We start from the raw sequence: 11,336 nt of genomic DNA on the forward strand, positions 1-11,336 counted from the left end.
AATCTCAATATTTTGAAGTTCTTCATTTCCAATCAATATTAATAAGCCTTGCATTATTTTTTTTTCCCAGTAGGGCTAAAAGCTTTTTCAGGTAAAAGTGGAGGAAAAAGGCAACACTGAGGTCTGAGTGCTGTAAGGAGTATTGATCGAATGGTCACGTTGCTCTCCCACTTTCCAATTACCTGATTTCCTCTATGAGTAAGAGACTGCCACTTGTCCACTTGCTTCTACAACACTCCAATGCACACAAGCTTAAATCTTATACACTACTTCAAAAGCTGTAAGGTTTCACTTCATACTGGAATAAGTACAAATTTTCTTTGTATTCAAAGTAGTCCTGGCTTGCCTTCCAGATGATACAGAATAAAGGAATAAAACCTGTTCTACTGCAATCAGGTGGGGCTCTGATTCCTAAAGGCCCAGACTGAGACAGTGTAGTCCTTCCTTGCATCAGTGACTGTACATTTTTTAAATAACACACCCAGCCTCAGCCACAGCCTCATAAATCTTCTTCATAAATCTACTTCTACAAGGGTAGAGACCTGATAATAATGTAAACTAACAAATGAGCCCCAAACCCTTCCCAACACCGCATCTGGGCCAAGTCCTTCAAGTAATGCAACGTGCTTTTCTTAATTGTCTTTGCCTGTTCAAAAGAGAATAGACCAGACATTAACAGACAGATTTAAACAGACCACAAAGGAAAACCAAGTAATTCACTGGAATGTTACTGTTTTATCATAATATTAAAGAAGTAATTCTAAGAATGACTCAGATTGGTATAAGAAGCTGGGTTTTTTTCTTCTTTAATCTTAGACACTGTATCTGCCATCCAGATGCCATGAATTAAAATAACTACAAGCTCAGTCATAATAAGATTCAACAACATACAACGATTCTTGTGGAAAAGAACGTATTCTTTACCATGTCTGCTGGATAATGAATTCTCTATCACTAAGACACCCCACAATGATCCTTGAATAAAAATCCTTTTATATTTTTTACACTAAGAATGTTTTCAGACACCTATGAACTGCATTTCTTAGCATAGTGAAGTCTCTTGCTGTGCAAGTCACCTCACATTGGAATCTGTCCCTATATTCTGTCTAGTCTGACAGCTTCCAGGGGTGCATACAAAAAGGGTATATGCAAAATAAGTTTTCCTATAAAAAGATGAAAATATTTTTTCTTTAATAAATCACTGAGTTGAAACAATTACATACATCCATCTTCTTCTTTACAAGAAGTCTGGCTATCTCTCTGTATTCTCTTTTCCAAAGAGTCTTCCTGAAATGAAACATTAAGAAGCTCTGAAACAAAAACTTTTCTCTCCCTAAAAGGTTCAGCAGAGAAGTTTAAAATGGAAGTAACTGCCAAGACAGTTTCGATCAGGGCAGCATACAGCACAACAAAAAGCCACTGTAATGAATGCACAATTAACGAGAAAACTGCCGATTGTCTGATTTCTTGCTAATGTGCTTGAAGATTTTAGCTTTGTGGACACTCTTTGGTTTCTGGTAACCAAATCCTCCACCTCCACCTCTTTTCTGTAGTCTTCTGCCTTGGTTGCTGTTCACATCTGGAATTTTATGGGTTAAGGAGCATAACAAAAGCCTTAATTGAAGTGCTGCTTATTGGGTCTTACCACCATTATTAAGAAGAGAATTAAGTATTACACAAAACACACCGAACTGTGTTAGGGGTGGACCTGTCATTCTACTGAATGCTTTTATTCTTCCAGCTGTTCAACTAATTCAACTGAAGAAACACTGCTTCAACTTCTCTCCTTCCATTTTCACCTTTGACAAGAGGGGTCCATGCCCCTGTATTTCAGTACCAGACTCTAGAACATGCATGCAATATTCCAGTACCTACAAGGCTGTAGTAACTGAAGTCCATATCTACATTAAAGCAGATATTTTTAAGCAATTATTAAAACTGGAAAAGCTGCCATTTAACATTTTCTCTGATATTTGGACATGATGCATGTTAATTATTAATAATAAATGTAATAATAATAATAATAATAATAAATAATAAAATAAATTAATAGCAATACGAAATAAAACGCAACAATAAAAAGCAGAATTTCAAACAGCATATCTACTTCCCTAAGTTCCATTTAACATTTCTAAAGCAGGAACTCAGCTTTGAAACACAGCAGTAAAAGGATACTGAGGTCAACGTATGGAGGGACTCTAAAGCCAAAGGAGAGGCTGACTTTGTTAAGATCCAGGTTCCCCACGTTATAGATCTGCTTCAGAGAATGAGAGTCATAAGCTCTAATGTAAGCTTTGTATGCTTCCTGGGCTGATTTGTGAAGGAAGTAGTTCTTTTCGATCAGTTTCTCCAGCTGATGAGAAAGGAAAAACAGACATTACATTATGGAATTATGGCTGTAACAATAAATTACATGCAAGCCAATTATTTACTCTGTGCACTGCAGTGACATTCACTACTCACTTAAATAAGACTGTACTATGACAGCACAGTACACACATCTACAGTGCTTTTGCAACCAGGCACTAAAAGCCTGAAGCTGAATTGTAGTACAAAGCCTCAGCAATGAGAAACTTTAAAAACATTACATTAGGTTGTCTTAAAGAAGATCAGAGAGGAGTATGCAACTACAGCCACAGTTATGTGTAATGAGAATTAATGGACAATGACAATACACTGTTAAGTCAGACATCTAATCTGTACCATCCCATATAATTTTGCTTATAGGTCTATCTAAAATACTGGAAATTCACCATAAAACACACACATTATTTTTAAGACAAAAATGAAGATGCAGTAGTGTAGACAAGTATTTTATTTGTTGAGGGCTATGAATGTCGCATTTGACTGCTACCATACATTAGTTTGGCAAACTAATATTAAGTTACATTAGGCATTAATACTTCCTAACCATTCTTATCAACGGAGGCTCTGTAAGGACTGTCCTCAATGCTTCTGGCATTCGCTATGTCAAATTCAAGTTATTACAAAGAAACTTCACACAGCTCTTAAGAAAACGCTTCACAGAACTAAACAAAAATTCACACCTACAGAACTATCCATGTTATTCTCTTGTACTCTGTCCTCCATTGTTATTTTTGTAGGATAGAAACACACACCAGGCTTGGCTGATGCCAGGCTTCATTAATATCAGCTTAATAAAACTATACTTGGAACATATACTGGCATTTCTAGGTGTTGGTACTGATTTTTTTTTTCCTGTATCTGAAGGCTGAGCAAATTCTCTTGTAAAAGCTTAGATCTTCAGAATTAATCTAAGCACGCATAACCATTCTATAAAAGCTACTGGAAACACCGCGTTTGCTATGCTAGACAATATTCTATTCAAAAGTTGAAAGCATATTTACACCGCTATGATTTCTCAAAGTACTGTGAAAAAAGCAATCCTTATGAGCAAATGCATTTGGTGCAATAGCAGCAATGTAGTACTGGACATTAAAAATTCTTCATTTCCTACCTGAGCCTGAATATCTGAAATCTTCGACCAGGAAAATTCAAACTCACTGAGTGGTACCTTAGAAGAACGAATGATAAAATACATAATCTAGATTATTTCTACTGTACAAACAGTAACATGTAAGATGAATAACAACAGATGTGATAGAAACCAAAGACTATTTTTTAATATATAACACAGCTTTACCTGTCAATGAATCTAAAGTTCAAGGCCATGCTTTAAATTAAAAGTATACCTTACATATTTTTAGGTTTTTGACATCTTTTACTTAAAACAATGATGACAATATTAGTAACCCTTATCAGAAACAAATTTGCTGAAATTGCCTCTGCATAAAGAGGCCAGCATTGTATCTCCTTGAAATTAGGGTAATAAAGATGCTCCTTATGACCTTTTCATTGTTTTAATTACAGATGTCTGTAAACAACCCCATAAGAAAAGCCACTATGAATCTATGGGCAGTTCTCTCTTATTAGAACTGTTACATTTGGAAGAAGGCCACCCTTCCTTTGGAATTGAAAACAATGCAATTGTTTTAATAGAAAAATAAAGAACTGCACTGGCCAAGCTTCCGGTATCTTTTCATGAAGAGGTGATAGGAAAATTATATGCGTGTATTTAATAATACACATTGCACAGCTGCAAATAAAAACACATGCAGTCACCTTTGAGTCTAAGGGTAAGCAGAACAGAGTTAGACATTCAGTCAAATACTTTCAGTCACATGATGATTTATGTTCAGAAATTAAACTGTATTGTTAATCATTGAGGTTTTTGCCTTTAAAATGGTGACTGCACAGTAAATGCCAACAAACCAAAGGAATTCTACATGTAAGTTTACCCTGGCTTGTTTCAGGTAACGGAGAAAGCCCAGTTCTTCCGGACGTAAAATGAGCAGAGCGTGTCCTCTACCATTTATACCTCTGGCAGTTCTACCAACACGGTGTATATACTCCTTTTACAGAGAGAAATGAACAGTTAAGTCCAGACAGTCTTTCACACTGGCAGTAATACAGTTTACTGAAAAAGCATTTAACATTAACATATATCAGCATCGTCAGTTACATTTAAAGACTTTCTAAGCACTGAGGTATGGATGAGGCAAACCAAGCGCTGATGAAGCAAAGTGCATAACTAGTCGGGACAGAAGTACCTGACTAGAAGCACCTTACCTTGCCTACTGAAGGTAAATTCATGCTTCTAACAAGTATTGTTTTGTTTAGCTGATTAGATTTCTAATTACTTTGGTACCATAAAGTTATGTTTTATGTCTCTGCTAGCTGCAGCACTTCCCAGGATCAGGTGGAGAGCAACGTATGAAATAAGCTGCTAGATGTGAACACAGCTGAATTCTGACCTCTGTTGAGCAGAAGATTCAGGTTCTCTCTGCAGCGACACTCACAGCTACAATCTGAAGGTATTTTTTATTTCCATAACTTACTTTTGGATCATCTGGAGGGTCGTACTGGACAATCCAGTCCACCTCAGGAATATCTAGTCCCCTGGCAGCTACATCAGTGCACAATAGGATTCCAGATTCTGCATTACAGAACTGGAAGAACGTCGTAGTACGTTTTGTTTGTTTCTGCTTGCCCTAAAACCAAAAAACACATCACACAAAACAAGAAAAAAAACAGAAGAACACATACGTTAAGGATGTCCACTAAAAAAAACCTGCCAGTTTATAAGCTCCAATGCAATTTCTCATTTCACAGATTATATCACTGCCAAGAGATATAAAATACTTCAGGGCATCTCTCTACTTTATGGATTTGCACAGACCAAGCAGAACCGTTTCACACTGAAGAAGCAGTGCTATCACAGTAAACATGTACCTCTCAGAAGTTACACTGTACATTCAAGGTATTACAACCACAAGTTATGTAAGAGTTATTATCAGAGGGACTGCATAAAAGCCTGATGTTCAGACACAGGCATTACCAGGTTAATTAAAAATACATATGAAATACTTACGTGAATGGCCAAAACAGGCAAATCAATGTAGTTGAGTAATTCATAGTGGTACTTCACTGACATACATGAAGAAAAAAATACCATTAGTTTCTTCTTCCGGTTTTTCTTCAGGAACGTGAAGAGCAGAAGGAATCTTTTTTCAGATGGACACACTACGTAGCCCTAGAAATTATTTAAACACTGTTAAACATAACAGCACAGAACACACTCTGCATAAATAGCACAGAATACACAGGGGATTATTTGGCAAAAGTCAGTTTCCCAGCCATACAGAACAAAGCTATCTGATTTACTGCCTGGTTCTCACTTTATTATATGAATCCTTCAGCACTGACAACAGCAAAAACTAACTCTACAAACTAGGAAAGAATTTAATTGGAATCATTGAATTCTTGCTACTAGTTTACTCTATAAAGGTAACTCCTACCTATTAGTATTTTAAAACAATTATCATTGTATCAACTGCACAAACCCAGAAACTAAAGCGCAGTTCCATTTAGCCATTATCTGAAGCAGGAAAAACAAAATCTCAAGTGTTCTCTAGTCAGTAACACAGTGCTTATGTATACAATACAGGCAGTAGTTGGAACGTGTAACTAACTGTATCATTACTTCATTATTTTTTTACATAACCTTTTAGATAGCAGTGAAGAAACCCCTTAGGCAACTGTTAACTTTTGCCCATTAGGATGTTAAACACTTCATGGGATGCACAGTTATACAACCCATTTAAAAGAGCATAGGGCCTGCTGGTTTGTTCTCAGACTATACCCCTTCTAGTAACATTTATGTTTTACCTGTTCAAGGCCATCTACTGTTGCTGTCTCCTTGTTATCATCAACTCCTACATACAGTGGTTCTTTCTTCAGAGAAATCTTGGCTAGATCTTCCACCTTCCTGGTTTGTGTAGCAGAAAACAGCATCGTCTGTCTGCGCTCTGAAAATAGTTGGTTATAAGAATGCTTCATTCATTTAAACGAGAATTCAAATAGCAAATCCTTAACCCCTTTAGCTGCAAACTCCCACGGAACAATTCTTCACCTTTTTTCTATTAATTTAAAATATACTTCTACTGATAAACAAAGGCAAGTATCACTACACTGTGTACTATATTGCATGATATTTACTTAGGCTGCCACCATCTCCAAAATCTTAATGCACTTCAGCTTTGCTAAGCTTTTCTTAGACAATCCATAACATACACAAGTAAAAGAAGAATGTTAATCATTAAGGTATTGCTATGGGGAGACTAAAAAAATCCAACTGCAAGCTAATACATCTTTTTCCTATTATTTCCTTAAGACTAATTCGGAAATAATGAATAGCAGGAAATAAACAGGAAAAGATGAGGTGTCCTTCAGATAAATGTTGCTAAATAATACATGCCAGCTATCAGAAAAAATGGACACAGTTAAGAGCCACTCCAAGGCACATTATAAAACTATCAAAATTAATGACTTCTCTTACAGTAATTCAATCATACAGACTACATAATGTTAGTAAAGTAATTTCCAGAAAAGACAGTTTTTTCTCTCCTTACTTGGTAGAAGTTTTATGATCTGTTTCATTTCTTCCTCAAATCCAACCTCTAAGATTCGATCCGCCTCGTCAATCACCAAACACTGTAAGTTCTTGTACATGAAACCTGGAGTGTTCTAGAAGATTAACAGATTTGAGAGTTAGATGAGGACAAAGGTCTTATTACCTCTTATTAAGTAAGAGGTTATCGTTATTTTCATCTACCTGCATATGATCCAGAAGCCTTCCTGGTGTTGCTACAATGATGTTGATTCCATTTCCAAGTTTCTGAGCTTCTGCTGATCTGTTACTGCCCCCCATGATCAGACCATAGGTGTGAACGTGATGATTCATAAGTTCTTTAAGAACTCCATAGGTTTGCATGGCAAGCTCTCGAGTAGGTGAAAGAATAATAACACCCGTCCCTAAAACATACATCAATTGACCGGCATTAAGTTACAGTTTCTCCAGCCCTTTCACAGCCACATCCCTTAATATCTGGGCCACTACAAAATGAAGGAAATCCTTACCGTTTCTAGGCATGAATTTTAACTTGTAGATGAGCTCTACTGCAGGAATGAGAAATGCAAGTGTTTTGCCACTGCCTGTTTTGGCAGCTGCTAAAATATCCCTGCAAAAAGCAAAATTAAGATAAAGAAGTGTTAAGGTCACCCAGAAAGAGATCCTACATCAGAGGCAGTCAGCCCTTAAATGAGGTCTAAGAGAGAGATGCAGACAGGCTCCACACCACCCTGTCACACAGATAAATTGCCTTCATCCCAGGGCTGACTGGGTCCTTTCCCCAGGTGCTCAACCAGTGGTTCAGGCTGTCCCATACAACTTACCCTAAGTATTTGTTCACACATAACATATACTTAGGGTAAGTTGTATGGGACAGCCTGAACACACATACTTCATTAATTTGCATTCATGACTACAAACCAAATATTTAAAATACAAAATAATGTTTTGAAAAGAGCGCAGCTCCAAGAAGTCACATTTCTTCTATCTAACTTGTTACCGACATTCACACAACATCTGAGGTCAGTACAGCAATTATACAGATACACTTCTTACCTGCCTTCCAGAAGAGGTTTAATGCTTTTATGCTGAATTTCTGTCATGTGTGTAAAGCCCATATCACTGATACCTTTCAATGTACTCTCACTGACAAGACCAGCAAGGGAAGTAAAAGAATTGTCTTCAAAGGCACCTGAAGGGAGAGAGGGAGAAAGACATTCGCTTACTTGAAATCTGTCCATCCCAGCGTTACCCATTAAGCACTTACCTTACAAACAACAACTTCTTAAAATTCCTTCCTACTGTAACATTTTAAGAGGCTAAAAAAAATACTCTGTATTAAAGTGTTCCTGGGGATACCACAGAGACCTGGAAAAAATGAGTAGTCTGCTTCTCAAGGCAGTTTATCAGTGGTATAACTCCATTTCATTGTTTTTTTTTCATGTCACCTATATTCAAACACCGGGTTTTTAATGCAAATGTGAGAACTGCAACTTGCTCTGGAAGAAAGCTTAAGAACTGGAATTTTTGTATAGAGAACACAATGTACCTGTTAGACCCAGAGGTAAACTGGGCACTTCATCCTCCTCTTCTGCCTCTTTCTCTCCTGAGCCCTGCCCATCTTCATCTTCTGCCTCCACAGATACATCTTCTTCAGCTTTTGCTTTCTTAGTTTCTGAACCTAAAACATTATTTTACAGAACACAAGCTATTCTCAGTGAAGGTACGAGAAATACGTTTGTGATCCAAAGCTGAGCTGCAGACTGGCTTTCTTTACCATTCCTACAGATATCATGCGGTGGGAGGGATCAGGAGAAGGGGAGACCAGATTTCTGTGGAGCTTTCAGATGCAGACAGTACCAAACGTACGTTCCAAACGTACCTTCCTCGGGGCCAGCAGCAGCTTTCCTCTTCTTCTTCTTCCTCCTCTTCGTCTCCGCGGTCTCGGCGCCCGGCGCCGCCTGCCCGCTCGCTTCTGTCTCTGCCTCCGCCTCTGGGGCCGCCGCCTCCTTCACCCCCTCGTCCTCCTCCGGGGGGGCCAACGAGGCCTGACCTGTGCACGGCACGGAGAGGGACGATGATGAAGAGCAGCCAGCCACGGCGCTCGGACACTCGGGGACCGCCCGCCCCGGCCCCGGCCCCGGCCCCGCCGTACCTTCCTGCTCGGCAGCCCGCAGCTTCAGGTTGCGCTGCCGCAGCTTCAGGTTCCTCTTGTGGATCTTCCTGCGGAGCAGCCGCATGGGCAGGTTGCCCGCGGCCACCGACACCGACATTCCGGCTCCCGCTCCCTGCCTCCCTCACTCACACGTGGGGACGCACCACGGCGCAGCGACACGTTTCCGGGCCGCGCCGGAACCTCGCTGCCCGGAGGGCGCCCCCGAGTGTCCCGGCGGAGGCAGTGCGGGGTGCCGCCGGCCCAGCCCGGCCGTGACACCGGGTGGCTGCGGTACAACGTGTCGGCTCCGCGGCGCGGCTTGTTGGAGCTCTGTTCACAGCTGCTCCTCTGCTCAGTGAGGGGCAGGATCGCCTTTCCTACTTGTATCATCTTTCTTGGCTCTTCATCCTCATCCAGCGTGGTTCCCGCAGCCTCCTTTAGATCTCTCTTGGCCAGCAGGTGGCGCAAATAGCACAGGAATATACATACACGTATATATGGGTTACTTAAACCAAGAATTTCAGTGCTCTTAGAAATCTGAATTACTAAGAATTGGGTAATGCTCGGCCTGGAATTACTCCACGGTTCTTGAACACCTCCACAGATGGTGACTCCGCCACCCCCCTGGGCAGCTGTGCCACTGCATCACCACTCCTTTGGAAATAACTTGGTTTTGGGACTGAACCCCACCCCAGCACAGCTGGAGGCTGCTGTCTCTCATCATGTCCTGTTCGAGAGCAAAAGGGAATGGCAGCCCCTGATGGACACTGCATTGCCACCAGAGCTGCTGATGCTCACACCTCCTGGACTCCGGGACACCTTATCGCAGCACATTTTTAATGTTTTAGCCCATCTCTCACTTCATTACCTACAGAACTCTCTCTGTTTCATAAATGCAAGTAGTTGCTGTGGGGCAGGATGCGTTGTGCCCCACTTGCAGCAGAGTTCACAGTCTTGACAGTTTGAAAAGCGTGGCCTCCAGCTGGGCTGTCGAACTGCTCTGCTAACAGCTGTGACATTGAAACCACGAAACAAAAAAGGTGACTGGGTCTAACCTGGCCACTGGCTTATTAAATAATGAGGATGTCTGTGTAACAGCACATCCAGTCTCCATCAGACGTGTTTTGAATATAAACTGAGCCACCCCCACTCATCAAGAGAGGCTTTTGGTATGAAACTCTAGGGAAAGTCACGTCAAGGCTGAATTTTAAGCAGCTTCTCACTGCAAGTCAGTGTCGTTTAGGTTCTGGAAATATATTTCCATATTTTTCTCCCTGTCTACCTTACACTGTGCCTACAGAATATACCATTAATTACTAAAGATTTGTTCTTCCTACGCTGTGCTGATTTATAGTTTTGTGGTTAGATTCTATTTGGACCCTTTTGAAATATGCTCCTTGTGAGTGAAATAGAGTGAATTAAAAAACTGGGCAGGAGTGAGCTGACACCTATACTTACACTAAGGGCAAAGAAAACTGTCTTCTTCAAGAATAGAGTGATCCACATGTTCCTATTTCAGGCAGCACTTCCAGGCTCATCACCATTTAGCTTCCATCCACATCACCACACTCTCAGATCTGCCAGGAACTGGGAACTGGAAAACTTGTTCTGTTAAAACCCTGTATACAAAACTCACCTCAGTGTCCCCACTGGGTGCAGGCTGACTTGGCAAGAGTTTGTGAAAGTGCATTAGTGTGGCACAAGGCCTAAACTGAGCAGGACACGTGGGATGTGCACCAGTCGTGTGTCAACATGATTTTACAGCTTTGGTTGGAAGCTAGAGAAGGATCTGTCTTATTGCTAGGCCATTAAAAGGAGTCTTAATGTTCCTGAAATTGTGAATAGTTAGTTCATAGTCTATTATACAGTACTGTGCTTTTTGACTGGAACTCCACAGGAGCTAGAACAGTCAATACTGCATAAGAGAACACTTGTATTATGAGTATGAGAGTTTTTATGGTTCAAACCTTTATAAACTGTGTCAAGCTATGGTAGTTATAATTATTGCACACATTGACTTAAACTATACAGTGTAGTCGCAATGCATTAGCCTTTCCAACTTTCACTTGCCTGTCCTTTATTATCAGTGACATTTTCCTTTAAAGGTTCAGAGCAAGCGTGACTTTATGATCAGCTCTAAGCTTTAACTAAAACTATTTTATTTGTTCCTATGGAGTGCTATTGTTGAAG

At 40.2% G+C, this 11,336-nt stretch overlaps 1 protein-coding gene across 1 annotated transcript; it reads right to left on the reverse strand.

Annotated features, from left to right (window-relative positions):
* Positions 1-715: 715 nt before the first annotated feature.
* On the reverse strand, positions 716-9,321 carry DDX18 (DEAD-box helicase 18). The gene is made up of 14 exons (XM_015868730.3): positions 9,147-9,321; positions 8,874-9,044; positions 8,541-8,672; positions 8,048-8,183; positions 7,501-7,601; positions 7,196-7,395; positions 6,993-7,107; positions 6,250-6,389; positions 5,453-5,614; positions 4,920-5,072; positions 4,320-4,433; positions 3,479-3,535; positions 2,176-2,353; positions 716-1,579 (listed from the first exon to the last, which is right to left on the reverse strand). Exons 1-14 carry the CDS (start codon positions 9,262-9,264, stop codon positions 1,437-1,439), a joined length of 1,920 nt encoding a protein of 639 aa, XP_015724216.1. The 5' UTR covers positions 9,265-9,321; the 3' UTR covers positions 716-1,436.
* Between the last annotated feature and the right edge of the window lie 2,015 nt (positions 9,322-11,336).

The sequence above is a fragment of the Coturnix japonica genome, chromosome 7, assembly GCF_054131305.1.
Source record: "Coturnix japonica strain WE chromosome 7, WE-NBRP24, whole genome shotgun sequence".
Lineage (NCBI taxonomy): Eukaryota > Metazoa > Chordata > Aves > Galliformes > Phasianidae > Coturnix > Coturnix japonica.